The following is a 19,552-nucleotide window of genomic DNA, read 5'->3' on the forward strand; positions in this document are numbered from 1 at the left end:
ATAAGAAAAGTATGACGTCTTTAAAGAAGTCATGTGGGATTTACAGACTTGCAGCCAAGAAAGGCTTCAACCACTTGTTTCAAATGGAGCTCTCTCCAGCGGGCAGATAAACTTGTAGCTTTTGTCAGTGGTGTAGCACCAACGGGACCAGGTGGGGCGTGACGCCCTGGGCGGAGCAGCACAGGGGGTGCAGCCGGGCCACGGAGGGGGACGGGGCATTCTGGGGCGGGGGACAGGGCATTTGTCACTCTGCCAGATGAAGAGACCTCCAATTCAAGCAGTAGTGAGTAGTGGGATCATTCATTGTGCTGTTCTGAGACCCTGACCTGGTGCTTTTGGTAGAGAAGGAATGAAGAACCGGAACACTGAAGAGTCAGGCAGGCAGGCAGGAGGCAATTCAATGCTCTCCCTTGGTTTGCGAGCTTCACCCATCTCCATCCCACTCATATTAATATAGGCTACTGATAAATCTTGACCAAGGGTATCAGAACTTGGCGCCGGCCCCGAAAACAGAGTTCCAGCAGAGAAAAATCTCAAAGAACTCTGCCAAAAATAACCTCTTGCTCTTTGAACCTGGCAAAAGTCTACCAACACACTTGAAGCACAGTATTTTTTTATGAAGTTCAAGTTTAAAGTGTTAGGGGAAGCACAAAGAGCTGCCCCAGCTTCGCCCGCTGGTAAGGCTCACTATCGTTGCTCCAACGTCCTCGCCATTGTTATTTGACCTTCCAAGGGAGAACTAATCGCTGCTGACATTTGGTGATTGTAATGACAGCTGCAGGCAGAGACTATATCATAATTGCAGTCTAGAAGCCTTAAACATTCACTCTGCTTCGATTTCTAGGTTGTGTTCCATTAGTCCCAGGGCTTTCATGTCACACAGCCATTAAAACATTGTTTTCACTGACAGGATCATCTTCAGCAAACCCCTGTAGGGAAGGGATGAAAAAAAAATTACGGTTCCTTAACATTCACAGGGAGGCAACTGGGCGTTCTAACCCAGCCGTGCTCAAAAGTGGCACTGCAATGTCGGGCATCCGTAACTGGTTCCCGATTGGCTGAAGAGTGACAGGCTGAGCCCCTTTGAGCTGATGAAGGACCCCCCCCCCCCCGAAGATGCTGTGTTGCTGCATCCCTGCTGGGTTGCTAAGGAAACCAGAGACACGGCAGGAGAAGCGAGGGGTAAGAAGGCAACGGAATGGGCAGTGTCACGCCAGTTTTGTACAGCAGACAGAATGCCAGGCATGGATTGGGTTCAAATCTCCCCTCGACTGCACATAGCTGAGGCCAGCGAGTCACTAGCTGCCAACGTAAGCAAGGCCTGTGGGAAATATGCCTGCCTGAGCATCCGGAGGGAAGGGGAATGACAGACATGATAGATAAATAAATAAGATAAGGCAGATACTCTCAGGGGATACCAAAAGAAGAGGGGGCAGAACAAGATGCAAGTCTCAACTACGCCACAGGATTATTGCATAGCCTTCAACAAGTTCTCAGCCCTGAACACTTCCATTGGCTATCCAGGGACATCCAAAATAGGCCAAAACTCTTAAATGACCAGAGGGCAAGACCACTGGGCAACGGCACAAGGCATGTCGAAGTGTCATAGAATGTATGAATCCATGCTATGAGGTGAAAAGTTCATTTGCAAATAAAAAAGACAGAAAACTCAGCATCAGAACAGTAGGCCTGATGTGCGGTTACGAAGCAGCACGGAGGAAGAAAAAGGAACGGCAAACAATCCAACTCCTGAAGAAACCCAGGCAGGCAGGTGGAGGGACAGGCAAGAGATTTAGAATCGTAAGACTTGCGGGCTGATTCTGCACAGGCAACACTAACAGGTTAAATGACACCCTGTTGCCTGTGCTGCCATTTGCACGGCAGGTGCAGAGGCCAGCTGGCATTGCTGAGATTCCAGTGGCAGGAGGTGGCACAGTTTGCATGGGAAACGCCATGTTTCTCGGTGAACTGTGCACCCAAGAATCCCCACCCACCCATTTACCGGCACAACATGGCAGCCACCAGAGAATCCACTCTGTTGGCGGCCACCTGGGGAATCCACCATAGTGGTGAATGGGGTGGGGTGGGGTGGGGGGCAATAGAACACTTCCTGCTTGCCACAGTTCACACATGCAAGTGTAACCCCCATGCTCAGAATGGGTTGACCCAGAAAGGGTTGGAGACCCAAAGCAGGAGGAGGCTGCAGAGCTCATGTAGTTTGGAGGAGACAAGGCTACCAGACTTGGACCTTGATTAGTATAAGCCCTTAACACCTTGTTAAGGTGGCACAGTTGGTGGGAACTACTGGGCAGGTAGGGTTGAACATATGGTGTAAATGTTGGAGTTTGTGCATTGGCAGGGTTTTTTTACAGACCTTGGTGAGAGTTCTCCTGGAAACCTTCATCATGTTGAATCCTGTTCATCAAGCCCTTGGAGTCTTCAGGAGCCAACCCACTTGCAAAGAAGAATTGGACTTGGCAATATCAGTAGACTGTAAATATAAGGACTTGAAAATGCAACCTGAACAGGACCTTGAAGTGTGATGTTAAATGTTGATGTTATATGTTAAGAAAGTAAACCATATTGGTTTTTAAAAAAATTTGTTGTTGCAAACTCATTCCAAGTTCTGCCCCACAGAACCCACAGATAGAGGTTACACAAGCAGGAAGTGCCTGAACCTCGGGTTGAAGAAAAGAAGTCGCTAATTTAGTGACTTTCATTTAACCCGGGTTAGAAGCATTTGGGGGTGGGGCGAGTTCTTTGGGAATGCTTTACAAAAGGCCCTGAACCTGTTATCTTTGGCCTGTGCAGAATCACCCTTGGTTTCAGACATGACTTCCTGCTCTTCCTATGTAGAAAATGTGTGTCGCCTGTAACTAGTATTCTAGCATATCAGTTGTGACAAAATGGCCTGACCTGGGAGAAGGCAAGAATGGGAACCACTAAAATAACTGGCACCAACACAAACACGCCAATTGTAATGCAGCTGAGCTGATTCTGAAGCTGACCCCCAAAAGCTGATGGGGAACTGAAAGTCACGAAAACCTTCTTCCTGAATTTTCAGTTTGAAAAACAAACTGCTACCTAGTTCATGCCAAAGGTTGTGAGCACTTGCAAATTAGCTCCATTTTGTCACATTGGATGTGTTGTTACAGACCCAGAAACTCTCATGTCAGTGCAACAAAACAGGAAGGCAGAGCTAGCAAGAAAACAACAAACACCTGAAAATAACACATCATTTTTTAAAAAGTTCTAATGTGTTGGTAAATGGCTACTTTGGAAAGGATTTCCTCCCCCACCCCCCCACCCCCCCCAATCTGGTAGATGACAACACTGGAACTGAAAGGAAAAGTTAGTCAATGGTTGAAAATACAAGGGAAAAGTCAGAAATGGTTGGGGAGGGAAAAAACCAAACCCAGGCACAGATTTTGTGAACTTAGATAAAGTGTCCCTGGTTACTCATTTTTGGGGAGGGAAGGCGGCATGGTCTTGTCAGATCTCAGAAGCTAAGCAGCTTGGAAGGAAGACCATCAAGGAAGACTCTGCATAGGAAAGCAATGGCAAACCACCTCTGCTTCTCACTTGCCTTGAATGCTGGAGTCCCCATAAATTGGCTGCGACTTGCACCCACACAATTCCTCATTTTCACCATTAACTGTCATGGCTAACTGCTGTAGTCTGCTGCATGATAACAGTAGAGGACAAAGCCATCCACTAGAAACAGCTCCGATGATAGTTTAAAAATGAGTTAATTGGTACAATCCGCTTCATAGGCACCTTGAGACGGCTGGGCGGTCAGGCGGCCCGGGTAGGTTGAGAGTGATGATACAGGGGGGAAATGCCAGTTGTGTGGAGCTCAACTGCAATGAGTGATTGAAAGAGCCCTGATCCCGTAGATGGCTTCACTGTCACCAGCTCCAAGCATTACTCTTCTAGCCTCGTATCGCAAAATAAAAGAGGTGTTGCAATAAGAAGATATTGAATCATGAGACTAATGGCTCGGTGAGCCAAAACAAGGGCAACCCCTCTCCCGTGCCTCTGATTTAGGATTCAGTGGTGCTGAATACTAAGCTTTTGAACATAACCTGTACAAACATTTAAAACTGGTTTAATAGCCACTCTGAGGGCAGCAGTGGCATAGTGGTTAAGAGCAGGTGCACTTTAATCTGGAGAACCTGGTCTGATTTCCCGCTCTGCCACTTGAGCTGTGGAGGTTTATCTGGGGAACTAGATTAGCCTGTGCACTCCAACACATGCCAGCTGGGTGACCTTGGGCTAGTCACAGTTCTTTGGAGCGCTCTCAGCCCCACCCACCTCACATGGTGTTTGTTGGGGGTGTGGGGAAGGGAAAGGAGATTGTAAGCCCCTTTGAGTCTCCTTACAGGACAAAAAGGCGGGGTTTAAATCCAAACTCCTCCTCCTCCTCCTCCTCTTCTTCTTCTTGAGATCTCTGGAAATTGAAGTTCTGTGAGTATGGCTATGGACAACCAATAGCAAACTCTCAACACTACAATGAACTACCATTCCCAGGGCTCTCTGTAGGAAGCTCTGACAGTTACCCTCAGCCTTCATAAATATTTTTTTTAGCTGACAGTGGTTTTTAATTACACTGGTACACTGGTGTGTACGAGATACACTGGTGGCCTGAAAGAAAAGAAACAGCAGCTCCTTCAAATTATGGGAACTTTTTTCCTGCCTGGTTGCCTGGAAAGTATTCTGAGTTCACTGCTGGAAAGCAGGCCAGCATCCATTTATCAGCCTCAGCTAAACTGAGGCAAAACCAAAATCATACATATGTAGCAGAGCCATGGCGATAGACAAGGATGCCCAGAGTACTTGTCCACCATAGAACAGAATTCTTCAACTCCACACAGCAAAGTGCTTGACTGTTTCCGTCACATTAATCTACACAACAATCATCTGAGAAAAAACTGATATTTCCTCTCAATGACCAGGAATCTGAGCCTGAAGGAGCCTTGCCCGAGTCAGCCAGCGGGTTCATGGCAGAGGTGGAATGTAAGCCAGCCCCAGGCTGAAAATCTACATTTGGAGAATGCAGTAATAAGTCTTCTCAGTCACATGAAACTGCCTTACACTGAGTCAGACCACTGTTGTTCGAGGTTAGTAGTGTCCACTGTGACAGGCAGGCAGTGGCTCTCCATAACCTCATGGAAAGGTCTCTCATATCACGCATGACCTGATCCTTTCAACTGTGAAACACAGGATCTCCTGCATGCCAATCAGGTATTTTATCACCTATAAATGCCGCAGAATTCTGGGTGGGTAATCTTTTTCCAAAGCACATTGCTTCCCTTCTAGAACAGTCACCAAGGAAGGGCAGAAAATTCAGTCAAAAAAAAATTAATCCCAGTTTCCCTTTACTGTAATTTGCTTGTCCACAAGGCCTTCTTATCAGGCCCCCAATATAGCCCTTGACTGTTTAAACAACTCAGCAGATTTATCCCATGTGAGCTCCCAATGAGACCAAGCAAAACCTTCGACGTTATGTGGACCTCAGCTGTTCTCTGCCCAATGCAAGTCAAGAGACAGGTAAAGAGATGTGCAAGTACTGAAGTGCGTTATGTGAGACACACTACTGAGGCACCTCTGCTGCCTATCTCTCTGGGGAGAAATGGGTAAAATTTCCTTCTGCCATTGTCTTCTGAGCTTGTGAGAAGGTGAAGCCCTGTTGCTGGCCCTTCCATATAGATTAACTGCGAGTCAGGAGTCTACAGGGAGGTATCCAGTGGTGGGATCCAAAAATTTTAGTCACAGGTTCCCATGGTGGTGGGATTCAAACTGTGGCGTAGAGCCAGTGGGGCTGGGCTTGGAGCCTGGCAGGGCCGAGACCGGAGCATTCCAGGCGGGGGCATTCCCTGGAGTGGGGCCTTCGCCAAAGGACACAGCCACTGCATGATCCTTAGACGGGAAGCGAATGCTGCGCTGGCGCAGGCTGCTGCATGCAGGCCGATTACCTCCTGCTAGACTGCTTCAAGTTCTGCGCGTTACTGCTGAGAGGAGGGGCGAACCTAAGGCAAAAATCACATGGCAAAATCACCAATTAGTAACCCTCTCTCGGCACACACAAATAATTAGTAACCTACTCTCAGGAACCTGTGAGAACCTGCTGGATCCCACCTCTGGAGGTATCTATGCAGCAGCCCTGGTAGGTCTGTAACTACAGGAGCCAGAAAATACTAATGCAAATGTTGGCAACAGCAGTGGCTTCATTTTCTCTCCTGTTTCTTGGTGGGTGGACACAGTTATCCATCTCATTGCACATCTGCTTTGCGTACAACACATAATTACCCAAGGGAGTTCTATTACAAGTACAAAGCAGGGCAGGGGCATCAGTGGAATTACATATTGGAAAGGACAGAATTGTTTTGAATGCTCAAAAAAAAGGTCTCTTCTTTAAGTCAACAAACCACCCTATGGGTTTGGGAGATGAATTTGCCACGGCAATTAACTCTCCAAACAGAGAAAAGGAGGCTAATACCATGTGCACACACACAGAGCCTCACTGAGGAATCAGATCAGACCTTTCTAGCATAAGAGTCTGGAAACAGGTAACCCCAATGCTGTTTGGGAAGCAATGTTCCTTGACTTGCAATGAATCAGACCTGCCCCCTTAACATGTGCCTGTCTCTCTGGAGAGAAGGCAGCATGATTTTAAAACCAAATCACGACATTTCACAGTTCTTAAACAAATGCTCAGAGGGCTTCATTGGGCTATTTTGGGGCATCCTCAGAATGGAACAGGGGCTAAAACCAGTGGTTGGATTCAGCAGGTTCGCACCACTTCAGCAGAACCGGTTATTAAAAATGGTGCTTGTAAACAGCCAGTTGTTAAATTATTTGAATCCCACCACCAGAACCTGTTGTTAAATTATTTGAATCCCACCACTGGCTATAACTGAAAATTATTGCCCCAAAGAGCACTCCAGTACTGGAAATACTGTGCTCTGAAAAGCATCCCAATGATTTGTCAAAGGAGAGCTGTTAGGGTCAGCTGGCATCAGAGGTGGCCAAATTCCTTCACCACTGAAGAGCCAACCATGAGATCCACGGGGCTAGCAGAAGGTTGACCAGATGAGGCCACACTTCTAACACTTATTCAAGGTCTCACAAATGCAGAGGCTTCATATTGCCTGCCAGACACAGCAGAGGATGCCATTATTTCCTCTACACCTGAAGAAAACTTTGAGGGCCAAGCACACACAGACAGCTCACGAGACCAAGTCCCAGCTTCAAGCCATCAGGTCCAGCATTGAAGTCTTGAGGTCCCAACAAGGTGGATATTTGTGTTGGAAGAAAGGGACTGTACGCTGTTTCCTGCCTCATCCTACAGAGGGGTTTTTTACTAGCGAGCTAGTGGCTAGATAGGGACTTAGGAATTTGTCACCTTTACTCTATCATGCTGAGTCTATCCCTTTGATGTAGACTGATACTCTTAGGGACTTCCTCCCTTGCTTCCGCCTTCTTCTCGGACCCTCTCCATTACTCTTACCTTCACCATGCCTAGGGAGAGGATGTGTCTCCTACGCATCCGCCACCATCCAGCTAGATTAGATTAGATAGTGAACCTATCTCTCCACCTTTCTATCCAGAATGGAGTTCACTAATAAATACTCTTTTTATTAGATAAGAAACTACAAATGACTCTGACTTTCTTTTGTGTCTGAAGTTCTCTCTAGCAAGCTCAACCATGTGTTTGTACCCAGGTAAGCTTCCCTGTGTTTAGCCTCTGTGCCACTCTGCTACTTTTCAAGGGATACACACGCACCAGGTGTGGATCTTCCAACAATCTGGAAGAGTGAGGGGAATCCGGATGGGAAGGACTCTTTACACAAAATCCCCCTCTTCCTAAACCATCTTCACAGGAGAAAGCGGCTACCAATGCAGCAGGCTAGTACCATACAAAGCTGTGATCATTACCATCTTTGCAATAGAGACACTGTTTCCAGACCTATCTTTTCTTTCGTCTTTTAATGATCACATGTGATGCTTTCCAACACAATGTGCTTTCCAACACAACGCCCTTGTCACAAGGAGGCCCAATCATACTACTGAAAACACTCAGAAATGGGAGAAAAGGGAGAAGGGAACACCTACCGGGGGCAGTTGTCCCAGACCATAGAGGGTGAGCTTCTTTGGTTCGAGAAAAAGAGGCTCTCCAAAATCTTGATACGGTCTCCAGTTGGGGGTGAAGTAGCCTTGCTGTGTAAGCTGTTTGACCCTCCTGTGGTAGTTCTCCCGGAAAACTTGCTCTCTCGTGTTCTCCCAGCAATTGTAGATGGTGCTGCTTCGAGCCTGAACCCTCAAACCTTTCTGGGAGCGGATGGGCAAAGGCTTGTTGAGGACAAAGTAACGAGGGTCTGTCTTTGGGTTTGCCGGCATCTTTCCGTCGCTGCTCAGTGGCCTTGTCAAAAGCTCTTTCAGCAGGCTGTAGGTACTATAGCCAGGTTTTCCCCATGCCCCCACAGGCTAAATGCAGCCTCCAAAGCAACAACAGGCAGAACCGTTTTTACTTTTGTAGTTCATTTAGCCAACATGTAAAAGGGACAAAACGAGCAAACCTCATTCATAATATATTTTGGGCAAGAAGGATTAGTGCAAAAATGTACACCCTTTGCGCACCTTGCTCTGCCATGAAAGGGAAATAAAACACAATATCCAGGGCTTGCACAAAATAAGCACATTCCTTTAAGCAGATCGAGCTGCTGTTCAGAAACTTATGCATCTCTGGGCATTGCAAACCAAGGCTGCTGGTCCACTCTAATATTTCAAAGCATCTCTAGCCCATGCTGGCTCCCAGAAAACAGCTCCTGCCACAATTAAGAGGCGGCCACACTCTTGGATGCTTTCAGGTCCACTTCTGACACCAGCGCCTAACTAGAACCACGTTGCCAATCATTTCTCTTTAAAACTGCACCGACACTTTAACTTCACCCTAAGATAGGAATACCATACTGGTCCTCTTTTCTTCAAAAACTATTAAAGTTACATCTCAGGACTTCTCCCCACGCCAGCACCCATGCACACCCACCCTTAGCAGTTTCTGCCCCTGGGACCCCCCTGACACTGCTACAGTTCTCTAGCAGGGGCCGCTTCAGTAGCCTCTATTTAAGTGCTCCTCCCCAAAACTTAGGAGCCTCTGCAGCCTTCTTCCTCTGCCCACATTGTCCTGACTGCGCTTCCCCACAGATCCCAGTCCCTACGTGGGACTTTCCCTCTTTTTAATAGACTACAGCCAAGGAGTCCATTAGAAGCACCCCTCTCCTTGGAAACTCCAGCCTCCCAAATTCTCCCTCCCCTCTAGTCGCCCAGGCTGGCCCCCTCTATAGGGAATATGAACGCCCCTCGACCTCCTTCGCAGCCTGATCGCCTCTCAAAACTATCGCAGCGAGCCCTGGAAAAGAATTGGCGTCGCGCGTTGCCCTTGGCAACCGTTCTGCGGGCGCCTTAAGAAACCCGGAAACCAGACACGGTAGGAAAGCGGTGGAATGGCGCGGCATGGATTCCACAACAGAGGCTGTTTCCGCCTTAAGCGTTTGCCCTATATGTTCAAAGGAACGAAGGCTATTATTTGGAGCAAGTTATTGTATTGGTGCACTTAATTCATTGGTGCACTTAAGACTCTTGAGGCTGATGATACCGAATGAATCCCCCCCCCCGCGCTGATCTGCCTGTTGCTTTTTTACTCCAGAGTAAGCCTCGCTTCTGAAATATCTGTGGGCTGGACAGAAATAAGTTAACGTGGACAGGAGCTCTACTGTGCATGGCGATTCAGGATGCTCTTTGCAAAAAAAGAAGAAAAAAAAAGAACGCCTATCCACTCTTGGGGGTAAGCCTTGTTTGAGTAAGCTCCCTTTGCAAGTACAAGACTGAACTGGAAGTTAGTTGTATCCAGAGGTGGGATCCAACCAGTTCTCACCTCTAGAAGTGGTTACTAATTTTTTCTGAGTGCTGAGAAGGGGTTACTAAAGCAGCCTCCCTGCCCAATAGGGACTGGAGGTGTGTGTGTGCAGCGGCGCCACTGTTTGAATCCCACCACCATCGGAAACTGTTATTAAAACTTTTGGATCCCACCACTGGTTGTATCTAATTAGGAATGCTCTTAGCAGTTTCCCCTGTTGCAGACTTCTAGCATGCGCTCATCAGCTACATCTTTTCCTCTTCTTTTCCTCTTCTTTATTTTGGGCTTGTGGGACATTTTTGTTTCACTGATATGGAAAGTCTTACCAATGAAAGACTCCACACAAGGATGGCTAATAGCAAGCTAGGTTTATTAGCATGGCTGCAGTCACGGAGAGAGTAATACCATAGTACCAACTCTCTGAAGTCTGTATCACAGTACAGCTCATTTTAAGACATTTTTTCTGTCCAGCAAGGATAATCAGCAAAAGCCTAACTAGCAGGGTTACATATCTCTATATGCTTCAAAGTCCTAAGTCAGTGCCTACTGTTGACCTTTCCCCCAAAAGCAAATATCAACTGATTCTTGCAAAAGAGCAAACTCAGCAGTCTTACAGCACCCAGTTACTGATTTCCTGAGTGCAACCGCAAAATATATTTTCAGCTATGAATATTTCTCAACTGTGGTCTTGTTACCGCTGCTGCTCGGGTAACAATAAGTGATTTCAGCTCAGCTCAGCAACGTAATGAGGCACAGGAAGCCGGCGTTCTTCAAAGCAAAGGATTTTTTTGGGAAGCGATGGTCACAGCTCGGGCAGGAGAATCGCGCTCTTGCAACCCAGTGCAAGAACTTTTATCCCCAAACTTCAAAGGGGCAGGTAAAAGGGGAGGTGAGGTGGCAAGTCCCTCACCAAACACCAATAAGAAAACAACAATACAAAAGCAAGATACAATTACAACTTCTGAATGGGATTACAAAATCCCGCTGTCAAACGTCTTCTCGCGGGATCTCGCAATGGTGCTGAAGGGTGAGCAGGTAACAGTCCATTCAGGAAATCCAGGTGGGCTTGTTACCGCACCCAGCTATCTTCTTTATCAGATGGCTGTTTCCTTCAGTAATGCCCTGAGGCTCCCGCTCCTCATCCTTGCAACAAAGAAAAGTTCAAACTGTCCAGTGGGGGTCCCTGCACGTCTCCCAATGGCTGGGGACCTCTGGGTGCTGCCAACAGATTTGATTTGCAAGTCCAAAGGGGGTCTTTGTCTTTGCTAAGGAGTCGGCTGGGTGTTGGTCTAAGCTGCATTCCAGAGCCAACTTCCTTGTCCCTTAATATCAGTCTCTACAGGCTACTGCTTTTGCTAACAGACACAAATTTCAAAAATAACATTTCTAAACTTAAACATTAGGGAAACCTTAAGGGATAAACACATATACTTATAGGCAAGGCTCTCCTAAATTTACAATAACAAAACCTTAAACTAACTGGAGAACCTAGTCAAACTAAAATCCTAAACAGCGGGCACATCATAAATTCAACTAAAGAGGGGCTTTTATTACATCTTAAAAGGGCATAAGCAAGAGGGAAACCATATAGCATTGGCACAATCATACATATATGTTCTCTGTGAGCCTTATGGAGGCTTCTGAACCACACAAGTCTCTGCGTCCTAGCATGGAGCCAGTGTAGTCAGGCAACCTGACTCAGGAAAATATTTTGTTTATTTTCCTGGGCGGTAACAGTCTTGCAACAAGCATAAGTTTATAATTTCTATATCGTCACTACAGGCTGAAGAAACATTGCATGAAACCGTCAAGCTACCTTTTAGTAACTGAAGTAGCCTAACTTCCCCCACCCCTTTTATTTTAACTGAACATTCAGCCTGACGAAGAATTCTGGGGTCCTTCAAAGCTTGTTTTGTCTGATAAAAAGCGATTATACTACTGTTGTTTTTTAGATTTTTTTTCTGTATACTAGCATGGGTCTTTGTCATTTCTGTAATGTTTTAGCACACCTTTTTTTTTATAATTATGAGGTTATGAATCATGATGATTCACACTCCCACTCCATGTATTCCTTGAGGTGAAAAGATGTTGCAGTTCAGCCTTCTGGCCGGTTCTTAAAGTACTTGGAAAGTGTTCTTTGTAAAATGTGTTCAGAAAATCCCTCCAGGGCCCAATGACCTCATCAGAAGAACTGTCAGAGAACATACCAAAAGTAGTTCGTAATGAATAGGCCATTTGTCAAATATATTACCAAATACTGCCCTCCAAAAACATATCCACTCATTGCAGGTAATATACTATACCAGAATCTCTCCTGAACACCTGTAAATCTTGGGCAAGAGACTAGGTCTAGTAGTCTCACTTAAAACACAATATTCTGCCCAAGGTAACCTGTGTTCTGCAATAAAAAACTTAAGATCTTATGGCGTGTTCATAGTATAAAATTAAGCAGTATTGCTTTGAGTTTCTGTTTTCTATCATTTACAGTACAATCCTAAACAGTGTTACACTGTCAAAGCTGTCTGAAATGAATGTTTGTTAGTCTGTTTAATATAAGGCCCTTTCTGCACACGCAAAATAATGCGTTTTCAAACCACGTTCACAACTGTTTGCAAGTGGATTTTGCCATTCCTCACAGCTTCAAAGAGCACTGAAAGCAGTTTGAAAGTGCATTATTCTGCATGTGCGGAATGAGCCTAAGAAAAGAATGAAATCCCCTCCCTTTAAATTCCACTGGACAATTCCTTTGGTTTCTAAGAAGTGCCCCCACATTTTCAAAAATAATTGTGATAGTAGAAATAATGCAGTGACTGAAAAATCCAGAGCTTTAACTTGTCTCCCAAGATTATTCAGAGAAGGCTGAAAATCCACTCCCAGAACTTTCCACCCTCTTTCCATGACGTAAACTATGACAAAAGCAAATTTAATAAAACCAGGGTGTATACTGGAATGATACTTGTCATCTAGTTAATTATTTAATTATGTGGCATAATAAATAACCATAATTATTTAAGAAATGACAGATCTAATGATGCTGCCTTTGGAAAAGGAATGCTTTTGAGGAGAGTGTATGAGGTATTGCTTAGCAACAGGCTGAGCAGGGTACCTGTCTGGTTCCTTGGAGAGGAGACTAATATGAGGGGGGCGGGGAGGCCACCAAGAGCGTGCTCAAGTACTACTTTTCAACCCTAGCAGAAGTATGTTGAGTTTGGCATACAGAAGGTTAAGGGGTGACATGATAGCCATTTTTAAATATTTGAAGGGATGTCATGTTGACGAGGGAGCAAGGTTGTTTTCTGCTGCTCCAGAGGACAAGGAGTAGTGGGTTCAAGGTGCAGGAAAAGAGATTCCATCTAATATTAAGAGGAACTTCCAGACTGTTAGGGCTGTTCAACAGTGGGATACACTTCCTTGGAGTGTAGTGGAATCTCCTTCTTTTGAGGTTGTTAAACAGAGGCTGGATGGCCATCTGTCAGGGGTGCTTTGATTGGCTGTTGCTGCATGGCAGGGGGTTGGACTGAATGGCCCTTGTAGTCTCTTCTAACTCTATGATTCTATAGCTGTGTTAGAAGAAGCTACCTTGAGTGGAAATCTGCATTGGGAGTGGGAACTCAGTCCTTCCCTGAAACTGCCATTCCAGGAAGGAAAAATACTTTCCTCTCACTTGACATAAGCCCCTAAGCACCCCAGACCAGCAACATTTTCCACTAGACTGCAGAAGAAGAGAACATCCTCTAGGGGTGCCTTAATCTAGGTGGTTCCACAGAATTACAGCTGACCTCCAGGCAACAGAGAGGATTTCCCCTGGAGGAAATAGCAGCTTTAGGGAGCAGACTATATATATATATATATATAATCATAATCACATCCCAGCTGAGCTCCTTCTGCTTGCCCCAAACTACCCTCCTCAGGCTCCACATCCCAAATCTCCACGAATTTTCCAAGCCAGAGTTGGCAACCATTCCTCTCATACAGTTCCTAGCAAAACCCAGTGACCAAAAAAATATATGTATTTTTCCCTTGAATTGGAAAATGTCTCGCTCTAACTGGGCAAATAGCTTACTGTCTCCTTGTTTTGTTCTCCCTCAGTATAAATCCTTCCAAATTCCATTTACCACAAGAAGCCAGCATAGTCTGGTGCAGTAATTTCCAACATGGTGATTATGGGCTCCATGGTGTCCACCAATATAAATAATGTTTCTATATGTACAAAACATATGAACACATATAATACAAGGGAGGAGGCCAATAACAGCGGGGGGAATGTCAAATACAACAAAAGAGCCTTCATCCTCTGGTGGAAGGCAATGATGAAAGGAGGTAAATGAATCTCCCTGGTGATAGAGTTCTAGTGTTTTGGCACCACAATTAATAAGGACCTTCCTCAGATTGCTTCCAATCTAGCCTATGGTGCCAGGAGTGCCCAAAGCAGAGCCTCCAGAGTTGGCAGGTAGGTCCAGATCAACCCCAGCACCTTGAAGTGGGCCCAGAAGCAAACGGGCTCATTCCGCACATGCAGAATAATGCACTTTCAAACTGCTTTCAGTGCTCTTTGAAGCTGTGTGGAATAGCAAAATCCACTTGCAAACAGTTGTGAAAGTGGTTTGAAAACGCATTATTTTGCGTGTGCGGAAGGGGCCTGAGAGTCAGTGTAATCAGCACAAGGATGGGATGATACAGTCCCCAGGACCCCCTCCAGATAGTGTTCTGGCTGCAGCATTCAGTACATACTGTAGCTTCTGGACAGTCTTTAAAGTCAGCCTGCATACAGTATATACATAGCTAGCAATAAAACCCGTTGGGCCTTTCTGTAAATTCAGAAGAGAAAATATTAATATAATTGATAAGCTTTTTGATTATATTGCGTTGCTGGACTGCCCTTTTTCATCTGCATACCATTTAGCATTGCACGGCTGCTGTGCCAATCAACAGAAATGTACACAGGAAAGGCGGTTCAGGTAGCTGACATAACCTCTTTTTGGAAAGGCTCTCCGGGCAAGAGAGCAACATTCTGCTAAAACCACGCATGACAGCTCAGTTTTCAACACCACCGTGTTTGTGCTATGGTTTCCATAGTGGCTGAATAGATGATGCTGGAAAACAAGCACGGGCTGATGTCAGCTTTGTCCGGGGCTACCGGGCAAAGGATCCTTGGCAAAGCCATGCGCCAATCAAGTTTCAGAACTGCCCCATGAATCAGCGCAGAGGTAGGCTTTTTAAGGCTTGCTGCCAACTTCCATTTTTCAGCAATCTAAGGCAGATCCTTTCCTCCTGATGCAATGTCTCCTTTATTTGTCCCTTGGAAATGGAGAGCTCATTTGTTTTGCTGACTGGCAAGGAAGGTTTGTTGTCATAGGGAGGATGTTGTATTATCAGCACCATATCTGCCTGTTGCTACTCAGCCTACGGGGTAGGTCTTGATGGAAAGGCAATTTGTATTGTAGGACATGCTCCGACATTTCCTGTTAATCAGGAAGTGAAGACAGCACAAACACACACCTTCGATCTTCGCAACTGGCCTGAGAGGCAGGTTAGGCTTAGAGAAGGAAAGTGAGTGGTCCAAAGTTCTACTCATTGGACAAGAGGCTGGGCACGGCCTTGCGGGAAGAAGCAGGCTTCCTGCTGCTGGCTGCCCACTGGGGCTGGGCGAGTGACTGGGAGAGAGACCAGACTGTTTGGCACCCTTCCATAACTGGCACCATAGACAATCACCTGGTGAATACGTTATCCCGAGGGGTGGGGCAACTCTAGCGCTTCAGATGTTCATGGACTACAATTCCCACCTCTTTGTCATTTGCCATGCCAGCAGGGGCTGATGGGAATTGTACTCCATGAATATCTGAAGCGCCAGAGTTGGCCACCCCTGTATTATCCCTTCACTTCTGTAATACTGCAGTGTTCTTTCTGTGCAAGTTATGCCATTGCTCTAGAGCTGCCTTCCCATAAATACAATGGGAAATGTGAATCAAAATTGTAGCTTAAGTAATAGGAGACTACCACAGAGAAGATCCATTCCCCAAGTCACTCTCTGATTTCCGGTCAGTCCAACCATAGGGGGAAAAATCCTTCCTATGCTACATGAAAGTAAAATGCACATGTTAAAGGGGTTTGCATTTGGAAGGTGAAATTGAGATGCCAGTCATGTCTCTTTGTCATTTGCACTGATTTTCCTGAGATTGCAGTATGTCTATATTGATGTAAATTAGTCTGTCTTGATGAAAAAGGAAAACAAATGGAGTTCTAAAATGCAGCTAATCAAGGAGTTAAAGAGAGGTTAATCCTCATGGATTAATCAAATCGCATGCATAAAAGTAGGGGAAGAAGGTGAAGAGGTAAGCGGAGATGAGAGAGAGAGAGAGAGAGAGAGAGAGAGAGAGAGAGAGAGAGAGACTGAGTTGGTTCCAAATATAGAGAATCATCTCACACAAAACTTTTTGGAGAGAGTTTATCTCCCGACCACCATGTCTCTATGACAAAAAGAGACTCCCCTTGAACATTAGGAACAACTTCCTGTCAACTTCCTGTTCAACAGTGGAATATGCTGTCTCAGAGGGTGGCAGAGTCTCCTTCTTGGGAGGTTTTTGAACAGAGGCTGGATGACCATCTGCCGGGAGCGCTTTGATTGTGTGTTCCTGCATGCCAGGGTGTTGGACTCAACGGCCCTTGTGGTCTCTTTCAATTCTGTGATTCTATTTCTGGATCCGCAGTGACTAGAATCACCTGTCGTTTGCAGCAATGCCATGAAGGGGCTTCAGTACTTTGGCAACAGGCCCAAATTGCTGCAGCACCAGACTCAGGTGGTGTTTAATAGTAATGATAAAGAAGGGGTACAAAAACTAATGATAAAATATGTAACATTTGAGTTGGATCTTGTGCAGCTGTTTCTCTGATGGCTCCCCTCTGGTGATTGCAAATGAGTAGCCATGTTAGTTCATGGTAGCAAGATAAAACAAAACACCACTGTACCTTTGCTTGATTTTCTTCTGGTGAGCTTCTTTTTCTAACTAACATCTCCTTGCACTGGAAAGTGCCACAATAAGTGGAATGGATCCCAAGGTTACAAATATTAGAGCAGCGTGATTAGTTTATCAAAATATTTCTAGATCTCCTGCGTTGTCAGCCCAATATAGATAACAAAAAACACACTAACAACTATACTTATAAAAATGCAGTCATGGACACCATTATCTGGAATAACAGCAGGGAGAAACAGACCAGGATGTTAAAACAGCACTGGCGGAAGCAGAGACGAGAGATCCCTGCAGTACTACTGGCAGTTCTGCAGAGGCCACTAAGGGACTCCATCTGGGACTCCATCGACTGCAACAATAACAGTGGCAGTAGACTGGCCACCAAAACCCATTTCTGTTGTTGCTGCAGTTGGATATCAAACTACTGTGGTCTCTTGGCTCAACTTCCTCCTGTCTGGCAGCAGCCATCCAAGAATGTTCCCGCTAAGTTACAGGAACAGTCTGCCTCTGGGCCTTTCCCCACTCCCTTCCATTCCCCCTATGCCACACGCTGCTCTCAGCGTGCGGCATCCCAGGCGCGCGCCCAGGCGTCCCCACGACCCCGCGCTCTGTGCGGGGTCGTCAAAAGGCGCCGTTCAGAAGAGTGCCTGGGATGCCGCGCGCTGAGGGGGCGCGACAGCGGCAGCGTCGGGGCGGCTGCGCTGTGGCCGCCCCTGCCGTGGGGAGGGAGGAGGAACCCCGTACTACTCTCCTCAAGTAGCGCAGGGCTTACGGTAAGTGGGGAAAGGCCCTCTGACAGCAGGCTGGTCTCACTTCCACCGGTATCCCCTTCTAAAGAGTCGGGGCAACCACTGGAAAGGCCCTGCAATGGCTCGTCATAGATCAAACTTCTTCCTGGGAAGGAACCGTGCAAGTGAGCTGGAAGAACAACTATTTTTAACACTTGCACCCCACCCCCAATAGCTTCTATACCCAAAGCACTAGCAGAATGGGGTGGGGAAGTGGGGGGAAGGATGCACTCACTTTTCTTAAACTCTCTGCTTCCAGTCTCATCCTTCCTCTCAGGAGCTCATCATTTTTTTAAAAGGGTTGCCAACTCTGGATTGGGAAATATCTGGAGATTTGGGGATAAAACCTGGAAAAGGTGGGGTTGGGGAAGGGAGGGAGCTCAGGGGGTATGACTGCATACACTTCATCCTACAAAGCAGCCATCTTCTCTAACAGAACTGATCTGCCTAGTTTGGCGATAAGTTGTGATTCCAGAAGATCTGGATGTTGGGAACCCAATCGGACCACTAAGCATACCATGGGCCAGAAAAGACTGTCCCATGATATATTTCCAAACTGCATGATCCTTAAAAAATAAAAGTTACACGGAGGTTAATCTGAACGCAGAGGAATCGTACTGAGGGTGAAGTTTGTGTTTCCAAACGTCTCGGAAAACAATTTAGTCCAATGGAACCAAAGGGGGTCTTCAATTTGAATGTGCCAGATGCAAAGTAATTGCCAAAAAAAGGTTTTCTCGCTTCCTTGGTGTGCTGGGCTGAGGAGGGAGAGCAGAGGCTGCGTTGTGGAGACGCTTGGCTGCAGGAAGGCCGAACCGTTGAGGGTAATTGCCCGTCTCGATTGCATTGTCCTCTCCAGCTCCTTCATGTCGGAAGCCCATTCCCTTTCCAAACGGGAGCAGCTCCCCTCGTTAAGATTCTCTGCATTGGCGTCTTCGTATTAAAGCAGATATTAAGCCATAAAATGTAATATGTTATGACACCATAAAATGCAGCGTAATTGCTACGGAACCATAAAATGTAATGTAGTTGGCTCAGTGGCCATTATCTTTTCTCCTCTTATGGCTCTAACGGCTTGAAAGTGTTATCAAACAGCCCGGGTGAGGGCAAACAGAACATCAAAAACTCTTTTGCTACCCAAGATTGTAAGCTGCAGAATGACCTCATGTGCCCTCTTTCTATTCCTAGATGAGTTGACTGTTCTCAATGCACCAGACAGCCAAATCGAAGGTTAACAGGAAAGGAGGAAGCCAGTGTTGTCTATATACAATTACAGAAGGAGCTGGAGAAGGAGGGTCAGAGCCAGACAAGACTCCCGCTTTAGGCAGTTATACCAGCTCAAAATCAGCGGTCTGTCTCTTGCCTGCAAGTCTTCCCTACCCCACCATAGCCTAGACATTGATCAGCTACCATACTGCAACAGAATGCTCAACAACATTCCAACTGGTGAGAAGGAAAGATCAGTTATGGATGGTGGTTGTCAGTGATCATGATTCATAAGCAGTGACATGTTGGTTTAGGAAACTGTCTTATCCAGGGCCTATGGATAGGAAAGTTGTGATATTCAGAGGAACGCTGCTGGAAGGTACTACCGGTAAGACTGTGTTCGAAAGCCAGACATGGCAGATGTACTTACATTCAACCAGAAAGTTTCAACAACTAACTAGTACAGTGATGGCGAACCTTTTTGAGACCGAGTGCCCAAATTGCAACCCCAAACCCACTTATTTGTCGCAAAGTGCCAACACGGCCATTTAACCTGAATACTGAGCTTTTAGTTTAGAAAAAATGGTTTGCTCCAAGGTATGCGTTACTTGGGAGTAAGCTTGGTGGTAGTTAGTGGCTTTGCTTTGAAGCAACTGTGTAACTCTTCCAAT

At 46.1% G+C, this 19,552-nt stretch overlaps 1 protein-coding gene across 1 annotated transcript in view; it reads right to left on the reverse strand.

Annotated features, from left to right (window-relative positions):
• Positions 1-9,300, reverse strand: part of CCDC60 (coiled-coil domain containing 60) — a 73,030-nt gene extending 63,730 nt beyond the window's left edge. Inside the window, exon 1 of the mRNA XM_048513656.1 lies at positions 8,116-9,300. Within this exon, the coding sequence (XP_048369613.1) occupies positions 8,116-8,400 (285 nt within the window). The 5' untranslated portion in view covers positions 8,401-9,300. The remainder of the gene's footprint in view (positions 1-8,115) is intronic.
• Positions 9,301-19,552: the final 10,252 nt, after the last annotated feature.

The sequence above is a fragment of the Sphaerodactylus townsendi genome, linkage group LG13 (genome assembly GCF_021028975.2).
Source record: "Sphaerodactylus townsendi isolate TG3544 linkage group LG13, MPM_Stown_v2.3, whole genome shotgun sequence".
NCBI classification, from domain to species: domain Eukaryota; kingdom Metazoa; phylum Chordata; class Lepidosauria; order Squamata; family Sphaerodactylidae; genus Sphaerodactylus; species Sphaerodactylus townsendi.